The sequence below is a fragment of the Melanotaenia boesemani genome, chromosome 20, assembly GCF_017639745.1.
Source record: "Melanotaenia boesemani isolate fMelBoe1 chromosome 20, fMelBoe1.pri, whole genome shotgun sequence".
NCBI classification, from domain to species: domain Eukaryota; kingdom Metazoa; phylum Chordata; class Actinopteri; order Atheriniformes; family Melanotaeniidae; genus Melanotaenia; species Melanotaenia boesemani.
Window position 1 is genome coordinate 11,206,458 of NC_055701.1, and position 25,221 is coordinate 11,231,678.

At 39.5% G+C, this 25,221-nt stretch overlaps 1 protein-coding gene across 1 annotated transcript in view; it reads left to right on the forward strand.

The window, feature by feature from the left end:
- The first annotated feature begins 284 nt into the window (after nt 1–284).
- The window catches only part of LOC121631195 (ryanodine receptor 3-like), a 77,734-nt gene continuing 52,797 nt past the window's right edge, over nt 285–25,221 (forward strand). Inside the window, 20 exon segments of the mRNA XM_041971925.1 lie at nt 285–364; nt 4,779–4,853; nt 5,001–5,079; nt 5,792–5,904; nt 6,933–7,032; nt 7,400–7,493; nt 8,345–8,419; nt 8,866–9,022; nt 9,628–9,792; nt 10,211–10,332; nt 11,163–11,343; nt 13,226–13,361; nt 14,729–14,824; nt 15,056–15,174; nt 16,661–16,794; nt 17,285–17,526; nt 17,780–17,972; nt 21,650–21,866; nt 21,940–22,044; nt 23,846–23,949. Of these exon segments, the coding sequence (XP_041827859.1) occupies nt 332–364; nt 4,779–4,853; nt 5,001–5,079; nt 5,792–5,904; nt 6,933–7,032; nt 7,400–7,493; nt 8,345–8,419; nt 8,866–9,022; nt 9,628–9,792; nt 10,211–10,332; nt 11,163–11,343; nt 13,226–13,361; nt 14,729–14,824; nt 15,056–15,174; nt 16,661–16,794; nt 17,285–17,526; nt 17,780–17,972; nt 21,650–21,866; nt 21,940–22,044; nt 23,846–23,949 (2,540 nt within the window). The 5' untranslated portion in view covers nt 285–331.

The following is a 25,221-nucleotide window of genomic DNA, read 5'->3' on the forward strand; positions in this document are numbered from 1 at the left end:
ACAAGCTGCTTGACAACATATCAACCAGTCACAGCAAAGCATCCCTCTGGCTGGACAAATCTAACATCTTCTAACTTTAAATTAAGCTTTTTTTTATTTAAATTTGTACCCACAGGAAGCTAGAAACTACAAAACAGAAATCTCCAGGAAACATGGGAAATTATACAGTAAATAAAAGTGGCCCTAAAGAAACTCCTTAATGAGATTGTAAAGTCATTTTATGTTTTTTTTTTTAACTCCAAACTAACTGTTGTTGCAGTATGTGCCTCCGGACCTGTGCATCTGTACCTTCGTGCTGGAGCAGTCTCTGTCAGTGCGGGCCCTGCAGGAGATGCTGGCCAAGAGCGGACAGAACAGTGAAGGAGTGAGTGACAGAAAACACAAATCCTAACACATGCAGAGATAAAACACACTGACAATCCATGCTTCAACTCATTTAAGCCATCTTTAAGTCATGATGTGTATGCCCCACTTTTTTATGATGCTCCAAATAAGCGGTTATAATGAACACAGACAGCTAAGTTGGCTTAACATGTTCAGTCACTGCAAAGAGATTATAAGGTACAATAGACCCTATTATAAAAGCTTGGATTGCAGAGATGTCCAAGTCACTACGATGAAGATGCCCTGACATTGCTGCAGCTTTTTCTCAACTGCTGCATGCACTTCCCCCCCCTCTGAATAACATCAAGACTGAACTATTTAGTCAATTGAGTTAGATATTTTCATTGCTAAAACAAGAATCTAATATTTAAGACATGCAGCTGAAAGTAGTCTTGGATTGCTGGACTTTTCTGAGAACTGCCAAAAAAGAAGAGTGGAGGAAATCTGAACATGTAATCAGTACCTTGCGGTTGCATTTGTTAGTAATTAGTGCTCATTCATCACTGTATTCTGTGCTCCTGATGTTTCATTTGTTGTCTTCTTGCAAGTTTGCTTCCTCTTCCTTTGCATTGCTGTGATAGATGTGTAACTCTCCCATATTTATCTTCTATTTTCTGTGTATAATCTTCATCCTTCGCATGGTAGACACGAGGCCCGGATCGATGGGTACGTCCACCACTCATGCCATTCCCCTCTCATCCCTTATGCATGCAAGACACAGTAGATACGTGACAATTAACAGTTTCATCTGTTCTCTCCTCATTGCTTTTCAGTAGTTTCTCCACGTTAACATGCCACCACTTAACATTTGTCTTTACATCGGAAATCATTAGATGATGATTTATCACACGCCTAAACCAATGCTTTGAAATGACTGATGATTGTATGGATTATTTGTGTACTCTATGTGAGTAGTTGGGTATGATTGGGTTTTGTATGGACTTCCCAGTAGCGTTCTCCTCAAATATAATTTCTCTCTCAACTTACTCTCTACTGCTCGAGAATTAGAGCAGCTTCAATGCTGGATTAGCATCCGATTAACATTTGTCTTGTCCTCAGGGGATTGAGATGGATGTTCATTGCAGTATCATTTAATTTTGTGCAGCCCACCATATATGATAAGCTCTCATTTGTCACAGCATTTTCCTGTAATCATAGTGGCCATATGAGATGCAGTGAGATGATGAAAATAGCTTAGCTGACACAAACATTTGTGAAATGAAACATAAAATCATAACAAGTGCTCTGGTCAAATAAACCTCTCAGCATGACTCTTCCCAGCTTTTCCATGTTTACCAATTAATGCAATGTGTCTAATGACTATGAGAATCTCCTTAAATTTTCAGTTTTAAAGCTCCAGTTAAGAGATAAAAGAAGGTGTCAGGACCAGAGGTTTTTGACCACAGGGGACAGTGCAGCAGAATGATGGACATCAAGACCATTAGTTCCACTCTTCTGTGGAATGTGTTAGCTAGCTGGAAGGAAAGGATAAAAAAGGAAGCTGAGGATAATCATAAAAGGCTCTTCAAAAGAACGTTTTTAACTTATAGGTTTATTCATTTAACAAATGCTTTTTTCTGGCCTTTTTTAAAATGCATTTTTTTAAATTGATTTATTTTTTCTGGTTGTTGATAGTATTATATGATTTACATAAAAATAAAGTGCAGAATACTTTCTGAAAGAAAAAAAAAGCCAAAAAACAAGCACGAATTACATTACAGTCATTTAGCAGATGCTTTTATCTGAAGCGACTTACAGTCGTTATGCAGTAGCGTTAAGAGTCTAGCCTAAGGACTGAACAGGAAGGGGTTAATATTCATCCTCTGGGGGATTCAAACCCTGGTCTCCCACATGGGAAACTGATGTTTTGCCAACTGAGCTAACCAGCAGAATTTTTTAATTGCCCTCATCCTTTTCTCAGATTTCAGTTCTCAAAATCTCTGAATGTTTATGGATAAAAACTTGTTTCCATATTTGGAAAAAAAAAAAAAAACAACAACTTGTAATACATAAATTTAATTATAACACAAATCAGTTAGACATAATCTCAAACTCTGGTCTTCAAGGGCCACTATCCTGCAAGATTTAGATGTTTGCCTACTCCAACGCACCTGACTAAAAGAATTAGGCCATTATGCAGAATTTTACAACAAGCTGTTGGATCAATTTAATTTGAATCAGGTGTGTTGGGGCAGGGAAGCATTTAGGAACCTGCAGGACAGTGGCCCTTGGGGATTTTGAGACCTCTGAACTATGGAAATGTCATTGTGGGATTTATTCATTAAAAATTAACCTGTGATGTGCCCACTTTAACACCATAAAACATGTCAACAACATGTCAATTTATATGCTGCTCTCTTGCATTTTTGCTTTTGATTTCACAAGGAGAAGCTAGGTTGCATTTCAGCTTGGCTTTAATATTATAGTATTTAATAGCTCCATAATATTTTTCTAGACCTTTCACATCTTGATGTTGTAGCAAATTCCTCTGGAGATCTTCAGACCTGAGATGGCTTGAATTAAATATTTTCACTGGGATACTCTCTCATTCACATATATCTGTTTTCATTATTGTCCATCTATTCATCATTCTTCGCCTGCACTGAAATGTCACTAGAGGAAGCACCATTAAAGAGGAAGTGGAGGCTGAATGTGTCTCAGGCCAAGGCTCTGAAATCAATATGTCTTTGAACAGATGGGCTTATCAATAGACACTGGCTGGAGAAAATGGCTTGTTCATGCTGTTTTAACCGGAAAACAATGAGACATGTTGAAAACCTGCAAAAATAACACAAAGCAACAAGTGTAAATGCCAAACCTTACTTAACGCAGGGTCTACCAGTGCTGAACTGTTTTTTTAGGGGAGATATGCCGGTCAAAAAGGCCAAGTTGATGCTGTCAGTTATTCTAAGTGACAGAACTGCTTGAGCTTCATTTGCTTTCTGTTCCTCTGCTGTTTTGTTTACTGAGAGAAGCCACAACACTGCAACTACACATAAACTGCTGCAGGGCTCACACTCCAGGAGGCTGGATGTTGGTAAAATGTCATACATCTAAAATGATATGAGGTTGTCATTTGTGGACACAACATATAATACATGACCTGTTATCTTTTTTTTGTCCCTCTCTAATCCAAAAATCTTTTCGCTTTTAGTTTATCGATTTATAGGGTGTTACAGTTTAGCTCATTTCACTTGTCTGAGGTGAACTGGATTTTTGTTGCAATGTGTTACACCTGTAGAAGATTAGTTTTCCTGCTGATAATGTTCTGCCCAGTGCTGGAAGTGAGCATAAGACTTAGTTTTATTGGTTGGAGGTGATTGCACATCGATGTGCCTCGCCGCATTAAGCTCAGTACCTCAGCCAGCATATAACAGTAGCCAGCAGCACAGACGAAGCCTTGAAGCCAGTGCTGCAGTCTGCACGACACAACTGCACCAAATCAGGCAGGCTATTGTCCCAGTAGCCAATCGAGGCAGATTAAGAGGGGAGGAGAAAAGGCAACACAATGAATATAATCATAGAAAAATTGTACATAGCACAGCCATGTTTCATGAATCTCTCAGATGTTGGATGGCTGTAATTTTATAAAATTTAAGAGAACAAAAATATGCTTTATTTGGCACACATGTTGTCAGTGTCCTGCTGAGATTGCAGTTTTAATTAAATTTGACATTTTTTCCATTAAATGTGTCTGTTTGGCATGGTTATATAACTCATGTCTAGATGTCATATTGATGACATTGCTTTGAAAAATGCCAAAACAATTTAACTTGTTTCCCCTTCATTCCTTTCCTTAACTTGTTAATGATCATATGTTTCCACTAAATATCAAAACAAAGCAGAAGGACTCAGGAGAACAATGGTTCTCTCTGAATAATGACACTCTTTCTTACCTTAATGCTTCCTAGAGGCTCATAAGGAAGGTGAGTAACATAGGAGTTGCTTGCCGAAGAAAACCAACAAAAGTCTTCTCTGCCCCGTTTGCATCTCTCCCAGTAGAGAAACCATTTGTCCCCCTCATCCATACTAATCCAACCCCAGAAACAATGCTGTCATTCCTTGCTAAAGACTGACAGTAGTAGTGCATCCTTCCCACATTCCTGTAGTCGGGAAAGATGACCCCGTATCCAGTTTGCTCAAGGATACAGGAGCCAGTAACACCATCTTCTTGTGGCGAGTCCGATTGCATGTCTTCATTGGAAAAAATCCTTCTCAGGAGATATGTGCCCCCTGCTTGAGGTCACCATCATCGGCCAGGAGGTCTTCACTGAGGTCAAGTGTTCAGTGTCAGAGGTCGGGTGGAGATTGAAGCAGTTGAAGGTGGACTGTTAGGGCTGTTTTGTGAGAAGCCTGTGCTGACGTGTATGTGTGTGTGTGAATTATCTCTACAGGCAGCGCAGAGCGGAGGGCACAAGACTCTACTCTATGGACACGCCATCCTTCTGCGGCATTCTTTCAGCTCTATGGTGAGAGATCACACACAACCACCATAAAAAAAAATAAAATCATTGCAGCAGGATTTATGCATAATTGTCACCTGGAAAAGAAAGAGAAAAAAAGAATAAATGTGCCAGGTGCTGTCTCTTATGGCTTGATGTTTGTGCTGACCACAGTACCTGGCATGTTTGAAGACATCAAGGTCACAAACAGATAAGCTATCCTTTGATGTTGGACTACAGGAGGATTCAACAGGTAAAAAAAGAAGCTCTGGAGCAGTTTCATTTTATCCCCCTTTTCCATTTTTTGAAGTTTTTGCTCCTGCTGTCTCACTGTCTTTGTTCTATGTTTGATTCTTTCACTTTTATAGTCTCTTTATCTTTCTCTTTGCACCTCATTTGCTCATGACTGAATTTCACTGTATTTCTTTTTCAGCATCTCAGTTAATTGTCCCCATGGAGCATGGCAGACACACAATGAGCCTATGTTGTCAGTTGTGATTACATCTGGGCAACATATTTGATAGTCTTGTTGTTACATCCTGATACTTAAACCCACTTTTTTCTTGTTACTATCATTTATTCTGCACTATGCAGTACAGTAGAGGACCAGATGCCTCAGGATAGTTTTAAAGATTGTTACCACCATTCATCCACATGTGCTAAAGTCCTCATTTCTGCTGACTGTAATCTAGCAGTGATATTACTAATAATAGATTACTTCTGAGCACAGTGTGGTGTTTTTTTAAAGAGTGGATTATTATGCTGATTCTCTGGCTTTTAATATCTTCTTGGGACCCATTCACTGTATTTATTTTTTCATACTTTACACTGCTGCAGCAACTCTTCAAATTTTATCTGAAATAATGTATTTTAACTTCTTTTTCTTAAAATAAATAAATAGATAAAAGCCCAGTGTATCATAGCTGGTCAGCTCCGTAAATGTATGTGTGTGTTTAAAATTATAGGTGAGGCCTGTTGGTGGACCATCCACCCTGCCTCCAAACAGAGATCAGAAGGAGAGAAAGTGCGCATCGGTGATGACCTCATCCTTGTCAGTGTGTCCTCTGAGCGATACCTTGTAAGTTTACTGTTTGCCTTTTTAATTCCTCAGAGTTAAGCTGGGGTATATGCATGTGTGCGTGGATGTGCATAATGTAGAGGTCTTAGTAGGAGAAACGCTATTTTTCATGATGTGACAACATTTCTGGTAAAATCGCAATCCTTTTACCACATGCCACACTCTCTTTATGACGTCTTTTCAGCAAAGCAAACAACTTTTGTTTTCTAGTTTGATCAGCACTGGAAATGTTTGGTTTTCTTCAGACTTTTGCCAGTGCTGTTTCAAATGAGCCTCTTCTGTTAAAACGTTTCTTTTAGCATTAGACCAACCGTCATATGAGCTTAGCATCAAAGAATGGTGCTGTCTTAACCCTTAAAACATGTTTTCTGTTATTCACAAATTAGATGGTAATAACCACACACACACACACACTGTGCTGAGGGCATGGGTGATAGACCTATATCTTCTTACAATCATCCATGTCAATCTGTTAGTTTGCCCCAGCTGTCACCAACCCGGTGGTGTGTGGGGACATTCAGCACCTAAGGGCTGCATGGAAACTCTAGGGAAAAGGAATGATTGGGACACAGCTGCCACAAATTTAGTTTTTTGAATAGAACATTGTGCTAAACACGCTAGTTCATAAACACATTACTTGCATTAAAGCCCACTACATAGGCTTTAAAGCCATAAATGCCACAAAACACTCAAGGCATCTGTCTGTCAGTTTTATGACTCCTTCAGTACTCAGCGATAAACTGGAACTTTCTTCTGGATCAGCAAGTAATGATGGTTTTAAACTCCAGTTGAACTCATGCCGTCATCACTTTCCATGATGAATCACTTTGTCAGATTTGTTTAATCAACAGAACTTACCGTGTTATATTCATGGTTCTAATTCCTTTTATACCATAAAAATCAGATTATTCATCTCAAGATTTGTTTTAATTTCTAAGTTTTACTCACTAACAGCAGTTGACATCTTAGTCAGTGTACTGTCTGGTGCAACATTGTGCAAAATAAGTCTCCTGTGGTCTTTCCTGCAGCACCTATCCATCTCCAATGGCAACATCCAGGTGGATGCATCCTTTATGCAGACTCTGTGGAACGTTCATCCCATCTGCTCTGGCAGCAACATAGAAGAAGGTGGACTTCACACAGCAAATGAGTGAAAATTGAGAAGGACTATGCTCCCTAATCAATGTAGTTATGGAAATACAGTGGGGCTCACTAATTAGTTAAGGAGAACATCCAAGTATTAGAAATTCTTCTCTTGAAGCAATTTAAATACTCACTTTTAACTACTTGCCATATTAGAATAACCAAAGTTTGCCAAAATTGTAGAAGTAAATTGTGAAATTTATGTGTAGCACACATCTGTGATCTAGAAATTCCATCTTTCCAACATGCATCTCTGATCTGGACGTTGAATTGCCTTCAGAAAAAGCAATATAACAGGAAAATTTACAGTAAGTCAATACAATTAAACCTTATGGTCTTCCTCCTCCAATAGGATACCTACTAGGTGGTCATGTTATGCGCTTGTTCCATGGACATGATGAGGTGGTCACCATCCCGGGATCAGACCAGAGTGAAGAGCAACAAAGGTGAAAAAAACAGTGCAGCCACAATCTAGAATACTAGCAAAAGTGTGTGTGTTTGTATGTGTGATAGTTGGAACTAAATTGATGGCAAAGCACATGTGAGAGCTGAAAGTTAACTGTTGCCTTTGCTTCTCTCACCTTTTACGAGTGTAACACTTGGCTCTCCAGGGAGCCAAAATGGATGCTGATGCTATTTTTAGCTACTGTATAGCTACAGGGTGTCACCACAGATAAGTTAGGCTGAATAAAAATGGCACACAAGACTTGAAGTGGGTCAAAACAGTGGGCACAGCCCATACACATCAGCCAGGTGCCAGGAGATGTGCTGCTTCCTCTTGGACACACATGCACACACACTGTGTCTATTTTTAGAACAGTGCATGGCAAACATGGGGGCGGGATTAGATAATAATTTTAGCTTTGGTTCTCCCCTTGTGTTGTCCTTGAAATTCAGCAGAAGGAGCTTTCTCTTAAGAGTTTGTACATTTTTCTGGGGCAGATCAAGCACTACTGAGCTGTCACCTCGGGGTGATGAGTGTTTTCTTTTATCTTCGGACCCAGTCACCCATATCACTGATAGACAGTGTAGCTGTGGATTATCAGGGCACACGCGTCTCTGTTTGAATGATGTGATGTTGTAGTCGGCAGAGTGAATACAGCCCATGCGTTAGCATGTGTTTGTGTGTTTCAGTCAAACATCTTGTCAGTGTGTATCGGTGTGACAAATGAGAGCTGCAGTGTAGAGGTGGTTTTCTCCAGAGCTAGGATGAATGACCTTGACAGTGTAAGTGGCAGCTACACAGTTAGAGCCGCCACAGATGGACCACCCACTCATGCTTCTCTGTACTCCCCAGGATAGTCAACTATGAGACGGGTAAAGCAGGTGCCAAGGCAAGGTCCTTGTGGAGGCTGGAGCCACTCCGAATCAGGTGGGCTCTTCCTTCCTGTCTGTCTTGCCCTCTTTCATATCCTTTTCATTATTTTTATCACTCTCTTATGTTTCCATCCCACAGCTTCTATTTCTTTTCTTAATGCCAATTTGTCCATCCCTCCCTCTTTCTGCCTGTGGCTTAATATAATTTCTTAAATCCTTCTCAGTTCCTTCTGTCCCTCTTTCTTTCACATCTCTGGCCCTGCCTATTTTACATAGTCACATATGATGTTTGTAACATCTGTTCTGCTTTGAACTTCCTAAACAAAGACAAAGCACATAATTAGAAAACGTTTGTTTCAGCCACAGCCACGCTAGATAATTAACCACTGGCAACGATGTTTAGATCAACTAATTAGCAGAATGCTCGTAAAAAGCATTTTTCTCTCTTTGATTGCTTGATTGTGTGCCTAATTTTAATGTGTCAGTGCTTTAACTCAACAGCTGGAGTGGAAGCCACATCCGCTGGGGCCAGCCTTTCCGACTACGACACCTGACCACCGGTCACTACCTGGCTCTGACTGAGGACAGGGGGCTGGTGCTGCAGGACCGGGAGAGGTCTGACACCGTTGCCACAGCCTTCTGCTTCAGAGCTTCAAAGGCAAGGACACCACAGAAAGAAACAAACACACATCAAGATGTGTGCACTTGAGCCCTTGCTGTTCCTCAAGGTGACCTGCATTACACGGGATCAGCCAGAGGCTTCCTAGTTAAATCAAAAAGATCACCTCTAAACCTTTGCAGAAGACCCACCCACAATCATTAGGCTGGAAAATCCCCATTTCTGTCAAGGACAATGAAAATGACAAGAGTTACTGGTGCAATGAAAACTATGCAATAGAGGTTAATTGAGTTGAATTTGCTAACTGCAACTGAACCAACCATTTAGCTGTACTTGGTGTAATGACATTTCCAGATATGACCACTGATTGTGATCCAATTAGTGATCCTTAAAAAGTGGATTTAAAGCTCGCATAATACAATATAATTGAAGTCATTTATCATTGGATTTTTTGTGCCCACTACGGAGCTTAAAAACAGGACAATTACAATCCTCTAACTGTGCTGGGTGGAGCCATAAACAGCAGATGCTGCTGACATTTGGATGGTGGTTTGATTAAGAATAAATTTGCATGCTGTTTGTGCTTGTTCGTATCATGGTTTTCATGTGACAGCTTTTTTCCCTCTCTTTTTTTCCCTGTATAGGAGAAGCTGGAGCAGAGCCCCAAGCGGGACATTGAGGGCATGGGGGTGGCGGAGATTAAGTATGGGGACTCGCTCTGCTTCATCATGCACGTGGCCACAGGTCTGTGGCTCTCCTACCAGGCTCCTGATGTCAAATCTGCTCGTCTAGGTCCCCTCAAGAGAAGAGTGAGTGGCAACACACGCAAGTGCTACATATCTTTAGATGCACAGCACATACACAAACAAGCAAAATGAATAAATGAGTAAAATTTCTCAGAGCAGATAATTATTTCAAGGATAATGAGTTGATTGGATCAGGAAAATTGTTTTTTGGTTTCTATGTCTGCCTCGACTAAACTGTGTCCCGTGCCTGCTCTAGCAGAAATGAAAAAAACGCACGTGCACTTAACGTGTTTGACGACGTGAACTCCATATAAATACAGCCAGATAGCCTGTAGTGTCAGCACCTGTGTTTGTGTCTCAGTGCCCTTTGAGGATGCTTGAAAAAAGAGTCTCAATTAAATACTTCCTTTATTTGCCCTTTTCTCCCTTCTTATGTATATCTTCTAATTGCATGTCTTATCCTCTTTGTGTCCCTCTCAAGGCATGCCTACATTCTGAGGGCCACATGGATGATGGGTTGACCCTCCAGCGATGTCAACATGAAGAGTCCCGCGCTGCGCGAATCATCCGAAACACCACGCTACTCTTTAATCGATTCATTAGGTATGCAGCTGTAAATAAACTGTGCTACAGTGTTACTCACCTCTGCACACTGTGATATGATTGCACAAATTATCCAATCAAATCAAATTACCGTCCACATTTGTCTTGAGCCACTTCACCAGGGTAATTTGCAAAATGCGTTGCCATTTGTAAAGTTAATATTAGTACCCACTGATAATGATGATAAAACTGAGTCTGTGATGCTACCACGGAACCCTAAATATATAGGTGAGGAGTAAATGTTGACTTCCCAAAGCACCCCAGACTCAGACACTGGCCAAACAGTTTGGGATTGTGAATGTGGAGATTCACACTCTGGGCCTCTGAATTTGACTGAGTGGGGTGCCAAAGTACTAGACAGCTCACTCAGTGGATCAGTCATGCATCTCCGAATGGCAGTCGCTGCAGCAGCGTAATAGCTACGCACGGCCAGCTGTGGAAAAAGTGAGCCGTGATGTGCATAAGTGGATGCTACCTTTATTTATTATCGAAAGACCCGCTTCTCCCCTGGGTCAGGCTCAGGGGCACTCGTGGTGGTAACATGTGAGAGGCTGTCAGCCTCCCCTGCGGCTGTGACACATACACCCTCCCCCCACCTCTCCCACGCATACGTCGGGATCTATTTTTAGCAGGTCAGCGGAAATCAGCATTTCAGCATGAATGAACTTGTGGGCTAAACATCGTGTTAGTCATCATTGAATACCCCCAAGTCTGCACAGCCTCCCAATGAGAGGGTTTCTATCAGCGTTTCTTTTAAAGCTTTACCAGATGACAAACCTCAGTAGGAAGTGTCTAAATGATGTATATTTGTCTTTGTCTTCCCATCACAGAGACCTTGACTGTCTGAGTGTTAAGAACAGGGCACTGGTCGCCCTGCCTGTCGAGGAGGTACTCCAAACCCTCAATGACCTCATCACCTATTTCCAGCTCCCTGATGCTGAGTTGGAGCATGAAGAGAGGCAGATCAAACTGCGCTCCCTCAAGAACAGGCAGAACCTCTTCAAGCAGGAAGTGAGTGTAGCAAACGAGGAGCTCTTGAAATATCAGCTGATAATATCACCACAGTTCAGCAAAATATTACAAACCCAGAGTAAAGACTTGTGATTGAGGCAATTTTAGTCATGACCACATGTGTGATTGAGCTCACAGCAGAGCAATCCTGAAAAAGTGTGAGAGAGGCAAAAACAATTGATCCTTTGTGGTGTGTTTCATTGCCTTCCAGTGTTTGGTCGTGCTGCATATGAACGTGTCAGCAGTTTTGGTGTTATAACTTTTCCATGAGAGGTGCATGAGTGCACTGAAGCTTCCTGCTAAGCCTTTAGGGTCTAAATTGCTTTCATCAGTTATGATATGCCTGCTGCCATACTGAGGGGCCCTGTAATGTCAAGTATCCAAATTACCCTTCATTCATTTTGACTTGTCATCCAATTTATTAGAGATCTTAAATGACTCTGAATCAGTAAAATGTAATGTATATGTTTCTTTCAACTTATGATTTCGTTTTACTTCTGTGTTAAAATAATAGGCCAAAATAGAAATGCCCTGTCCCACCCTGAATATATTACATTCAGAAGGTCAATTAGTCATCATACACAGCTGACTCATGATTTTTCATGGCATCATAAATCACCTCCAATTTCCATTTTGTCTTTTACCGCCATCCATCTTTCTTATCTTAGCAGATATTTCTTTACTGTATAAATCACTATGGTTTAACCACCTAACGGTACAGGGAAGAGCTGCAGCTTGGATGGTCAGCTAATTAAAAGCAGGAGGCAGATTTTACTGATACTAATGAGAGCTTGTTGTAATAAATAAGTGTGCAAAATGATCTGTTTCTTGATATATTTATTTTTTACTTTAGCTAAAACAGCAGCCGCAGTTTCCCAATTGCTAATCATAAAGGTGCGTTGTCTCCTATCACTGTAGATTTAAGCAATTATATTTATTAGAGAAGGACAAAAAAATTCCCAATGGGATTAATGTCAGGTAAGGACTGGGGTCATGCCATTACTTGATCATGTGGAATGCAAAAAGTGTTGTAGTTAGGAGCTTGTAGAAATTGGCAGCAGGTTTGAGAGTTAATTTGAATCCATCTTCATCTTGAAAACGTTCGTGTTCATCCCTAATAATAGCAGCCACACCAGTACCTCTCTTTTACCCTGCTGCCTGAAGTAAAGTAGTGCCAATTAGTGACACAGCAGTGATACAGACCATCTATTTGTTCCAGCCACTCTCATTTTATGTTCTTTCTGAAAAATCTCTCTTCAGTTTTTCTTGATCCAATTTTGAGACTTGAATTTTTGACTCATTCATGTGAGGTGGACTTGTTTCAGCCTTATCAACCTTCACCATGTCTCTGAGCACTTGTACTTTTGGATGCTACAGGCTGCAGCTGTGAAATATTTGCCACTAGAGAAAAACTGCCACCACGGTGACATCATGTTTAGTATTTCTCAAGTCTTTATCACCGATTTACGTCTCTTAATCTCCCATACATTTTTAGAGACCTTGCTTGCAGAAAAACATTTGATTGCACGTTGCTCATGCATCAATAGTTCAGCTGTTTGGAGTGTTGTATCTGCCTGAAAGGCATTTTATATGCTTTAAATTTTCACCATCAATTAAATCACTTTTCATTTTTGTCTATTTTACCTGAGATAAGAAAGATGGCTATTGAATTTTTCACTTAACATAAATAGTTACAAACTAATCCCTTGTTAAACTTCCAAGTATACCCTTAAAAGCATTCACATTTATGTAGTTTTGAGTACAAAATATGCATAGAAATAAAGATTAGTCTCTAATAGTTACACACATGGTGTATATGTAATTTTTTATTCCTTTTACTGTAGAATTATGTTAACGTCTTGGGTTACTGTGGGATTTTTAGGGAATGCTGGCTCTTGTGTCCAACTGTATCGACCGTCTGAACGTCTACAACAGTGCAGCCCACTTCGGGGAGTGTGCCGGGTCAGAGGCAGGTGCAGCCTGGAAGGACATTCTCAACCTGCTCTATGAGCTGCTAGGTAATAAGCTGATCCAGACAATGCCACACACACACACACACACACACACACACACACACACACACACACACACACACACACACACACACACACACACACACATGGATATGTACAAGAAACTCTCTACTATAAACAATTACAGTGAAAGATTTGTTTGTAGAGTAGCAGCATGTGGGATCAGCCCAACAATAGCTGTCAACCTAAACCCCATGCACACACACACACACACACACACACACACACACACCTACACACACACACACACAATTGTGGGCATCCCCGATTGGCACAGTTTAGTTGAATGTCAGTTTTCATCACTGTCTGTCCAATTATCTGATTTGTTTGCTTGTTCTTGCCATTCTCTTTATTCTTCTACGGCCCAATGTCGTCAGCCCTTCTGTCCAAAAATCCCTTTAACCTTTTCCACTGCAACCATATGCTACGTCAGACACAAACATATCTCTCTGAAGTGATCTGGCAGGGAGAAATATATCTTTTTGCGTTCCCTTTCTGTCTGTTAATCCTGCTGTCTTCTATCTGATGGGCACAATGTTTGTCATGCGCATCTTTTCATCAGCTGTCACATAAAAGATGTTTTGGCAGGAAATTGAGAGCAGGCTTGATTTTTCTAAATGGCAAAAGAACTAAAGAACAGCATCTTGGATTCTTGAGGCCTCATGTTAAATGTTAAAGTCCTTGCTTGTCTTGTCTGTTGTTTATCGGTTGCATTGACCTAATTTTAAGACAGCTTCAGGATGAGAGATTATCTAAAATTGTAAGAGTGTGTACTTTCTTTTTCACACATATGCTAGTAAGCATGATATATGTGTATATCCCGTTTGTGAAGAGATAAAGTGGAAGAGCCAGATGCAAAATCTTGCCAAACAGAAGCCCCTCTACTCTTCAAGAATGCCCTTCACGCTCTTGTTTACGCTGATTTCACCTCCTGGCTCAAATTAGTGTTCCAGCCACGTCTACTCACCCGTTCTCTCCTGCACACACCTGGTGCAGCGTTAAGTAGATTTGGGATGCCTCCTTCCTTTCTTCTTTCTGTCTCTAATGGATGACCCTGCATTTTTTTCTTTTTTGTGAGGACAAACATTATCTGAGCGTGTTTGCTCGCTTGTGTTTATGTCTTCTCCTTGTCTTCCTCCCTCATTGCATCTTAGGCACCCTTTGAAATTTAATATGTATAAGAGTGTCAAAGCACGACCTCTCACTTAACTGTCTTTGGCATGAATTTGTATCGTCCACCTTTGGATGACATTGTTTATCTGTCATGTTAGGCTATATGCTGGTGTGGATCAATCAAATCTCTTCTTTAATTTAAAGTTTGACTCATGTTCACCTTTTTTTGTGACTTGCAGCAGCGTTAATCCGAGGGAATCGGAACAACTGCACCCAGTTCTCCAACAACTTGGACTGGTTGGTGAGCAAACTGGAGAGGCTGGAGTCATCTTCAGGTACACTCATTTTTAAGATAACAGCTGTGAGATATCACAAATGAATTTTCTTTGATAGCAATCTGTAGGTGCCTGTGTGCTCGTTCCTTTTATCTTTTATATTTATAGTTAGGAAGCACTCAGTGTTTTCTGTTGATCCATGTGGACCGGAGGTTTCTTTGACAGGTGTCCTCTGCTGTGCCTTTCTGTTATGTGTGTGTTAACTAATTGATGAATTTTGTGGTCATGCAGGCATCCTGGAAGTTCTGCACTGCATTCTAATTGAGAGCCCTGAGGCGCTCAATATCATCCAGAGAGGACACATTAAGTCCATCATATCACTGCTGTACAAGCATGGACGCAACCACAAGGTGAGCATTAAGTAGCAACGCTGCGGTCAAGTGTTAATGCAGGATACTGTTGTGATATGAAATACTCCTCTGGGCTCTTGTTTTGTCTATGTGGAAGTACTGTACATGGGAAATGTTGCATGGTGGTTACAGCTTATAAAAAGGTGAACATGTGTGTGAATTTTTAGAGAAAAAACATTGACAATACAATGCACAGCAAATTACAAAGAAAAGAAGAATTGTGTGTATAAGCATAACATGATTACTTTTTTGCCTTGAATTTTGCATTTAATGCATCCATTCTTCTTTTTTCTAAATAAACAGGTAAAAAATTAGAAATGTTTTAGGTTTAGATTTTAATAGCAAGCCCATTTTCCCACATATTTTGGTCCCCCTCCCCCTTCTGAAATAATGAGTCATTTCTCCCTGATGTGAATAGAATTGACTGTTGAAAAAAAGGCATTGGTTGGATTTAATGTGTTTGTGCTTTATTTAAACCTTTAGGAATATTTCCATGGTACAGTAATGGTGGGAAGATGTCAAATTATGCCCCAGATCTATCCAACTTAAGACAAAAAAAGTGCATGAAATGCTGAAACGGATTTTAGTGAGAGAGATGAGACGCACCTAGTTTAGTTTTCTGATATGGGTCAACAAAGATTTACTTTCTTTTATGAAGTTTAAAGAGGAAGATCTAGTTTAAATTATGGATGCATCTGTGCACTGATAGTAGCTGCAGCAGAATTTATTATGCTTACAAAGGATGACAATGAAAGAACGAACTAGGGATACTTGTTTCTTAGTCATTAACTTGCTGCTGCTACTACTATTAATCCAGTCAGGTTATATAACTTAACAATACAGCTATCCCTGATCTTTAGATGAGCTGGTAGGTGCATTTTTTCAACTCTGTACTGAGCCATCCTTAGCTGTTAACATGTTTAGCATCTCTGCTCACCAAACAAGCTGCTGGTTAAGTATCAATATGCATGTTAAGTGCATATTGAGGGAAGTAATGATTTCCTCTCCTGGCAAGAAATTGTGACACTGTCAGGAATCAGTCTGTTTACTGGGGAAATTAGATCAGGAGGAGACATTCAGGTGGCTTGGGTCATAAATCAGCCTGAATGTATCATTTTGCTATAAAAGCAGAAGGAAAAGGTCAGTGATGAAGCAGCCTGCCACCCTTGGCTGAGCTTCCCAGCCAATTTAATTCAATGGCTTTGTTAAGCGAGCATCAAAGGGATATTACTGGACATGTTTTTACCTCCAGTAAGCATCACAGGTAATTATGCAGTGGTTGTGTAAAAAGAGGCTGTCCCCAGAGCTGCAACCTAGACAGTTATTAGGGACACAGATAATTAGTCTTTTCTGGGAAGATATGAATTCATATCCAGAGTTTAACAAGGAAAATGAATAAATGTGTAATAATCTGCTGGAGAACTGCTGTTGACTTGCACTCAGTGTTCTTTTTCTTCCTCTGTGCTGCCTCTACTCTGTGTTTCAGATTCTGGATGTGCTCTGCTCGCTCTGTGTGTGTAATGGTGTGGCTGTGCGAACCAATCAGAACCTCATCTGCGACCACTTGCTGCCCAAAAGAGATCTGCTGTTACAAACCCAGCTGGTCAACGATGTCCAGAGGTGACAAAAAACCATCCACCAATGCTTTTAACATGCTTCTCATGACATTTGAACATTATTATACTTTGCAGAGTTTGCAGATTGTGTGGCACAATCCATTTTTATTTGATAATGTGTAAATATGGGCTTTGTAAACACTGTGTTCCAATGAGGGTAATTTACAAATTTACAAACAGCTGTTCACATCAGCTCAAGAGGCACAAACATTTTATTATGTGTAATTGTACATTCAGAAATCCAATCTGTTGACCCGATTATTGGGCAAACAAGGTACGCATCTGAAACAACATGCCTTGTGTGGACTGTGTAGTCAAACTGGAACATTGACCATGAATGCTCAGCTTTCATGTCGCATTGGGGCCATGACATGCTGCAGCTCAGACTATATTTGATTGTTACACCCTCATTTTTTCTTCCACTTTTTACCATTTACAAGATTTTACTTGTTCAGGGGGACGTGTAATGATTTTGCATTTCATTTCATTGCCAGCATGAGACCAAACATCTTCCTGGGCGTGAGTGAGGGTTCAGCTCAGTATAAGAAGTGGTACTATGAGCTGATGATCGACCATGTTGACCACTTTGTGACCAGTGAGCCCTCCCACCTGAGAGTGGGTTGGGCCAACACCAAAGGTTATGCACCCTACCCTGGAGGAGGTGAGGGCTGGGGAGGCAATGGAGTCGGGGATGATCTCTACTCGTATGGTTTTGATGGACTGCACCTCTGGTCAGGTGAGTGGGATAGAGGATTTTCATTCTGTGACTGTGTCTAACTGAGATTGGAATAGGCTAACATATAATCTAAGCCTGGGTTAAGGCCAGGTTGTGTCTAGACAGAATCACTGTCCTGCAGGGATGATCTTCTTGCCCAGAGTGTGTAGCTGTGTACAAATGTGTTCCATCCTGTGTGTGTTTGAGAGATGTGATCCGTGCCAGCATCACTCACCAGGTGATATTCACATAACGGCATGTGTGTCCTAAACAGGTCGTATCCCACGGGCAGTTGCCTCTGTGAACCAGCACATCCTGACCTCAGAGGACGTGGTGAGCTGTTGTTTGGACTTGGGAGCACCCAGCATCTCTTTCAGGATCAACGGACAGCCCGTTCAGGGCATGTTTGAAAATTTCAACACGGATGGACTCTTCTTCCCCGTCGTCAGCTTCTCTGCAGGGGTCAGGTGAGTGTTGATTGCATTCTCCTGTGAGTTGATCAGATACTCTGACACGGGGGGTCCTAGGTATGCCATCAGAGACCGTAGGCGGTCAACCCAGAATCTTGTGAACATGTCCAATGACACTGGATCTACAAAAATATTTAGAAAGTGACACCCCTTTTACTGAAGCATATTGAAGTTACAGTTATAAATGGATATGGGTTTAAAATACAGACGCTCATCTTTTGCTCATTCATATCCTCATATCATCATAGCAAGAAAAAAGGTTGACAGTGATCTTATAATACCAGGTATCTGAACAGAACAAGCCAAAACAGAGAGCAAAAATAGTTCTAATTTTGTAATAAAACTTGGTATTTCTCATATAAATTAAAGTATTTAAAATCAGTCACAAATGAAAATAATGCAGATTCTTCCTCTTTTACTTGTGTCTTCCTCCTCTGAAAATGAATAGAAACCACTCTTGCTATGACTAGCGACTGGTTGCTCCTGAGTCGTTCTTTCAGCTCCCTCCCATTGCTCCCTTTTTTGGCCGTTGCCTCCATTGTTCCCTTCCTTCTGCACAAGTCAAACTCTTTTAATTAGATGACCTGAACAGTTATACTTTTCTGAGTTGTGAGAAACTCTGGGAAGTGTAGTTTGTGTTCTAGCAGCTATTTTGTAATCTGGTAACTGAAATTGTATTAATTATAATCTGCTAGGTAATAATTTTCCTGCCATAACATTTTTATATTTTTTTCCAGTGTGCTTGTACGTTGTCTGTCTGTGCTAAAAATAGCATCTTATAAAGTTGATGTACCTGGTTGAATAAGGAGACTGTATATTCATCTGTTTTACAGATGATTTTATGTTTAGGATCATGAGCCCCTGCAAGCTTTCCCTATTATACTTTTTTCCTGTCATTCTGTTACATATTGAGCTCAGAGAGTCCTGCTCAAGACCTGATCTGACGTTTTAAGATATTTTCTTCTGGCTTCTTGTGGTTTGCACCTTATGGTGAATTCTTTGTGTTCTTTCTTTAAGATGCTCTCTTTTTGTAGTAGACTTGGATAATGATATGCATTAAGCCTGTGAAAGAGCTGGTTTTACATATTTAAAAAAGCTATTCTTACTCTTACTTACTCTTCCCTTAAATGGGATAAAAAATTAAATCCTAGAGTCTATATTTTAAGCCCAGAAAATCGATACAACATTAACATAAAAAAGTTTTGGCAAAACAGCTGAAATTAGTTCACTTGCAAATATTTCCAAATCCAACAGTATATATATGAAGTATATTTAATCCACTTTCTTATTCTGTTCAGTGTTTAAATATTCAAGACCTTTACAAATAAAGAAAGGAAAAAGACTTTCTTTATCTTTCCCCCTGTTGTCATGGTGAACACATTTCGTGTGATTGACAAGCCTTTAAAAAGGAATTTCAAGCTTCAGCAGTTTTTCCACGATTCCATGATTGACTTTGCCCTCAAAAAGCACAGCAGGGTTTTCTATCAACAGATTTCACTCTGAGACACCAAGAGACAAGTAGGATTTTACTTGGTTATGTCAGTTATCAGTAAATTAATTAGTTACTAACTGTGGCAAAAAATGTTCATGAACAAGTAAAACTTTACTTATGATGAACAAAGAGAGTTGTGAGTGATTAAAGCAACAACTTCCTTTTTTATTTCTCCAAACATGTTTTCTCCTGTTATTTTTATCTATATGTATAGATAGAGGAATTGGAAACAGAGAATAAATGATATCCTAATTTTTAGAATCCATTATTTATAGATGTTTGTGTTTCCTATTAACAAATTATAACTTAGGGAAACTCACAAATTTACAAACCTTATTAAGAATACTAATATAAGACCATATTTGCAGTGGATCTAACTTTGCATTGTGGTGTGCATGGTGATTTTGTGTATTATACATGTGTTTTCTAAAACTTCCTCATAAAGCAAAAAATAATAGAAGGTTGTGATAAATTTAGATACTTAAACGAATACATTTGAGACAAGTTTTTCAGGCATAAGACAAACTTTTTCTGCAGGGGCCCCTTTTTTTCTTCAGTTTATTGGCTGTTAGTCTGTTTACTGTAGTTTAAACCATGTAAGTGGCAGAAGGAATCAGGAGACAGATGCTGCTTTATTAAAACAACTCTGATATATAGGACAGTTAAGTAATTTATTTAAAGTAAAAGGCTTTTCTTTGTGTTCAGGATATGATGTAGCCAAGTAGCATTGTTACTTGTTTAGCATCATACTGTCAGATGCTAATATTTGGCAGCATACAACAGTGTCTCTTCATTACCCACCATTGACCATTACCATTTATTGACCAGTACCTGGTCAAGCCTAGAAGAAAATATGCATCATCATATTTTCTTCTTCTTTTTTGTAGTTTAAATCTCTGTTGTTGATTCATCAGGACTTGCCCATTGGTACTTTCACAAATTTTTTCCATGTTTTACTAGCAGTGCAAAAACTATACGTTTTATTTAGCCTTGCTGCACCCCCTATGTCATAAGGAACCACTGGCATAAAAACGAGTATATTTAGGATTATTAAACTATTCTAAGATTCAGCATTTTCCTATAAAAAAGGAGCAACACATGAATTAATCAGTTGTTCTAAACTCGGATCATACTTGCAAATTTTGCAATAAAACCACAGGGTCTTTATCTTGTGTACATTTCTAGCACCATTCGTAGAGCTGCTAAATGCTGTGTTCTGTTTTCATTCCAGTTAGTGAATTTAGAGCCAAGGGGTTTTCCAAAAAAGTATTTCATTGATACTACACTAATATTACAATGTTTTTGTGTAGAGCAAAATGACGATTAATAGTTTAGAGCAAAGCATGAAACACTGGAAGTGTTTGAAAATGAGAAAATGAAATACTTCAAGTACTTCAAGCAATGACCTCTAACTTTTACCATTTTCATTCCTTTTCAAACTTGGCTGCTCCTTCACAAAATGAGACCTGAGAGCATTGGCCAAGGAGACACAGACAGCTGAAAGCAGTACATCAGAAAAAAGTAAAAAAGCACAGTTGCTTTAGAGCACAGCTACATGCTCATAGTGGTTTTCAGGACTCCAGTTCCTTACATTCTTTCATTTGCAACACACCCTATACTGGCATCTGCTTACATTTTCACCCCTGTAGACTTTATAATTATGATTACATGCATTTCATAGCAACACTTATAGTTCTTACATCATGCCATTAAAGAACATTTAAAAACTATTGAATGGATTGCACCTCCAGCAGTATTTGAAAGTGACCCAGTGAACAGGTGAACCTCTTTTCAGATTTAAATGTGCCAGAAAATGACAGTCACACAATTTGACTGCTCAATAATTGAGGGCTGCAGTCAGAATAGGTTGGTTGCGTCACCTCTACTACTCCAAGCTATTTTGGGCAGTCTCTGGAGAGCTTTTTACAGTGATGGACTAAGATGTTTTTCTCACTCTCAGAGCTCAACTTGTTCCTGTTAGAGCTGAGCTGAGAGATGGATTAAGAGTGGGGAAAATGTAGTTATACTTTATTTATCAGCATGATTAGTTTCCTTGCCAATGAATATGTCTTTCATTAATAGCTACTGATATAAGACAAAAGATATTTGAACAACTTTTGCTGCATGCAGCTTCTTTTTTTCTCATCAAATAATCCAAGACTAACCTTTTATCTCTCATCAGGGTACGTTTCCTGTTGGGTGGACGACATGGGGACTTTAAGTTTCTGCCTCCATCTAGTTATGCTCCATGTTATGAGGCTCTGCTGCCCAAAGAGAAGATGAAGGTGGAGCCAGTCAAAGAGTACAAGAGAGATATGAATGGAGTTAGAGATTTACTGGGCACCACCCAGTTCATGTCCCAGGCCTCCTTCATACCCACACCAGTGGAGACCGGCCAGGTAAGCTCATAAGAAGAACTGTAACATGACAAATCAAAAGACAAACATCTCAATGAGATTCTTTTCCCTTCAGATTGTCACACCACCTCATTTGGAGAAGGTTCGGGACAAGCTGGCTGAGAATATCCATGAACTGTGGGGCATGAATAAGATTGAGCTGGGCTGGACGTACGGCAAGGTAAGAATCATTACTTAGCTGGAAAGATGAAAAAGCATAATCCATACATTTTGCCATGTTTGTGAAAAAATAAATGTCATAATTAAGCATTTTCTCAAAAAAAAAAAAAAAAAAAGTCAGCTTGAAACGCATTATGAGTAGTAGTAGAATTAAACCATCACAGAAGCCTGTTCGTCATCTTGCTTTCTCTTTTATAATTTGCGGTTCACACCAAAAAGAGGGTAAGTGAAATGTACACTCTCATTTTCCCTGTTCAGTGCTTTTCATATAGCTCATTTAGATGCTTCATTCCAGTTTGTAGGTTGCAAATTCATCGTGTCATTGTGTGTTTACGATATGTCATGAATTAGTACTGTTTCACCCATGAGCAAAACAGGAGGTTTGGCAATTTTTACACAGCAATAAACCAAGAGCAAAGTCAGAATTTTTACTTTCTTCTTTTTGTTTACAAAAAAAAGCCTTTGGGATTCTAGTTGTTGTTTTTTTTTAAAGACTGTGACTCAAATTTAAACCCAAGTGATGAGTCATAATCTAAAGCCAAAATGCAAGGACTAAAAGACGCTTTGAGTTTTCATTGTTAAAACAAAGAATTAGCTTCTAATGTGATATCTATCTATTATTGATAAACAGATTAATATGCTTTTTTTGCAGCTTATGATAAATATTGCAAAATCTCCAGATCAAGTCTTAACAATTTTCCCATTTTACTGTGTAAATTTCTATGTAGTCGACTGAAAAACGATTTTGTACTTGTAATATACCATGCCAGTCCAAAGTCTTTACACATACTCATTAATATTTAATGGAAAGGTTTGTCAAAACTTTTGACTGGTAATGTATTTTATGTCAAAAATATTATTAATTGTGCAAAAGACTGAGACTTTCTGGTTTATTGTAAAGGGGCCATAAAACGATGCCAAAGTAACCTGTTTGGTCTTAAAGGAACAAAACCAACAACAATAGGGAACTCAGCTCTTATGTTTATAACACAAACACACACATAAACAAAAAATATTTCCTCTACTGACACTCATGCAATATTTATTAGTGAATAATAAATAAAAGGTTTGTCTGCTTAAGGGTTCTGTTACGATGTGTTAGATACTGTGGTGCTAAACATATTGGCTGGGTGCACTTAATTGTTACATTTAGTTTCCATTATTTGTATTTAATTATTGCAGCATTCTTATTTAAGGTAACAACACAGAGGGAACAAGCAAGAACGGTTTGGCAATAACATCCCAGCTCATAAAAATACTTTTTTGCTCCCTAAATGCAGTTGTGTCAGAGAAGAGAGATCCTGTAGTTCTTGTACTGTTCACAAAAGAGCTGGCTGCTTTTGTTTTTTGGACACAAATACACACACAGCTGCATATCAATACACAGCCCTGCATGTTTTCTTGGTAAACATCTACTACAGCCATGCCGCCTCCTCTGAGCTGCATTGCCAAAGGGATTTCTTTTTTTTTTGGCATAAAGTGCAGCCTTGAGATATGCATTAAAGTATTCAGCATTCCTGCTACATACCTTTCAATCTCTCCCCAAGAAAACATGCTTTCCTGTTCCTTTTCCATAACATGTTCACTAGAGAAGACTACCTTACCACTGCAAGCAGTCATACCCTGAACCTAAACCACATGCCAACTGCCTTGTTAGCTCACAAAGACTTACAAGGCTGTGTATTTCATATGCATCTACCCAGCAGACCTTTCCATGTGGTGTCCATATTTATGTTAACGATGAGAAATGCTAATGAAAACCGAAGAAGGTTGATATATTCTGTTTCCTTTTTTCCTCGCAGATAAGGGATGATAATAAACGACAACATCCATGCTTGGTGGATTTCTCCAAGCTGCCAGAAACTGAAAAGAACTACAACCTACAGATGTCAACGGAAACTCTGAAGTATGTTGAGCTTTATGGGGTTGTCTTCTTCACGATGCAGAGAGGGAGAGAAGCCATTCATAAAACGCAGACCAAAATATTAAACTTGCTTATTCATTAATGTGAAGACTATATCCAATATTATATGATTATATGATGCAAATGTGTCTAAAAACACACTGCATCACATCTAAGCCTTTGCTTTCAGTACCTGGGGGGACCTTTGTGCAGCACTAACAGAAAGGAGTTGTTAACTAACTTTTTCTTGAAGGGATTTTATACCTTTTCTCTGTATACAAAAGCTTCATCCTTGGTATATTTGTTTTTAAGTCAACTACTTGTTTCTTTGATGATTTTCTAGTATAACCTAGAACCAAATCTGTGGTGTACTTGCTGTCTTGCTGCACTTTTCATATGCTCCTCTGATGGTGGTTTCATGAACACTAGTGAGAACCCCTTATTGCTCAGAAATGACACTGTGTTCCTTTGGGATCGTATGTACAATTTTTATGGGTCGATCACTCATTTGGAGGGTAACAGTGGTCTTGAATTATCCTCTATTGCGCACAATCTGATTGTGGGCTGAGTTGAAACTCTTTAGAAATGGGTTTGTAACCTATTACTGAGCATCAACAGCTCTTCTAAGGTCCCATAAGGTTTTGCCATTTGACTCTATGCTTCGGAGCTTCCAGCATAGCCAGCAGATATCAGGATACAAGTTAATGGATATCTGTGGCCAAGACTTCCTGTACCACACATCAGTGAGTACTTGAAGGCAGATAGATTTGAAAGAGCCAATGAAATGCTACAGTGTCACCAGATGGTGGCTTTGGGGTTCTGTGTAGGACAATGTCCCTCTTGCTCCCTGCACTCATCTGCATGCAACCACATTGTCAAATATGATCAGTCAAAACTACTTGGCCTATAAACAGATGCCAGAAAAACGGTATCCTTTACCTAGAGATACTGTATATTTATGTGCCGACATGTCAGAGAACAATCGCGTTGGGCTACAGTTGGTAATGCTGATTGGTTTTCAAGAAACATAAAACTAATTTTGTCACTGTGCCCCTGACAAAAACGAGTCAAATGTATTTCACACCTAGTTCCTTCCTTTTGTTTATGTTTGGCTTTTATATTGAAACAGGTTAGAAAATGTAAAGTTTCACCCATTTTTGCCTGTTTCAACACTCATTAGTTACTAGCGTGTCCAGATGGATAGTCAAATCAGTATTGATGTTGATGTGGAAATAAAACATCTGCAGAGATTTTCTCCCCATTTTCTCACAGCAG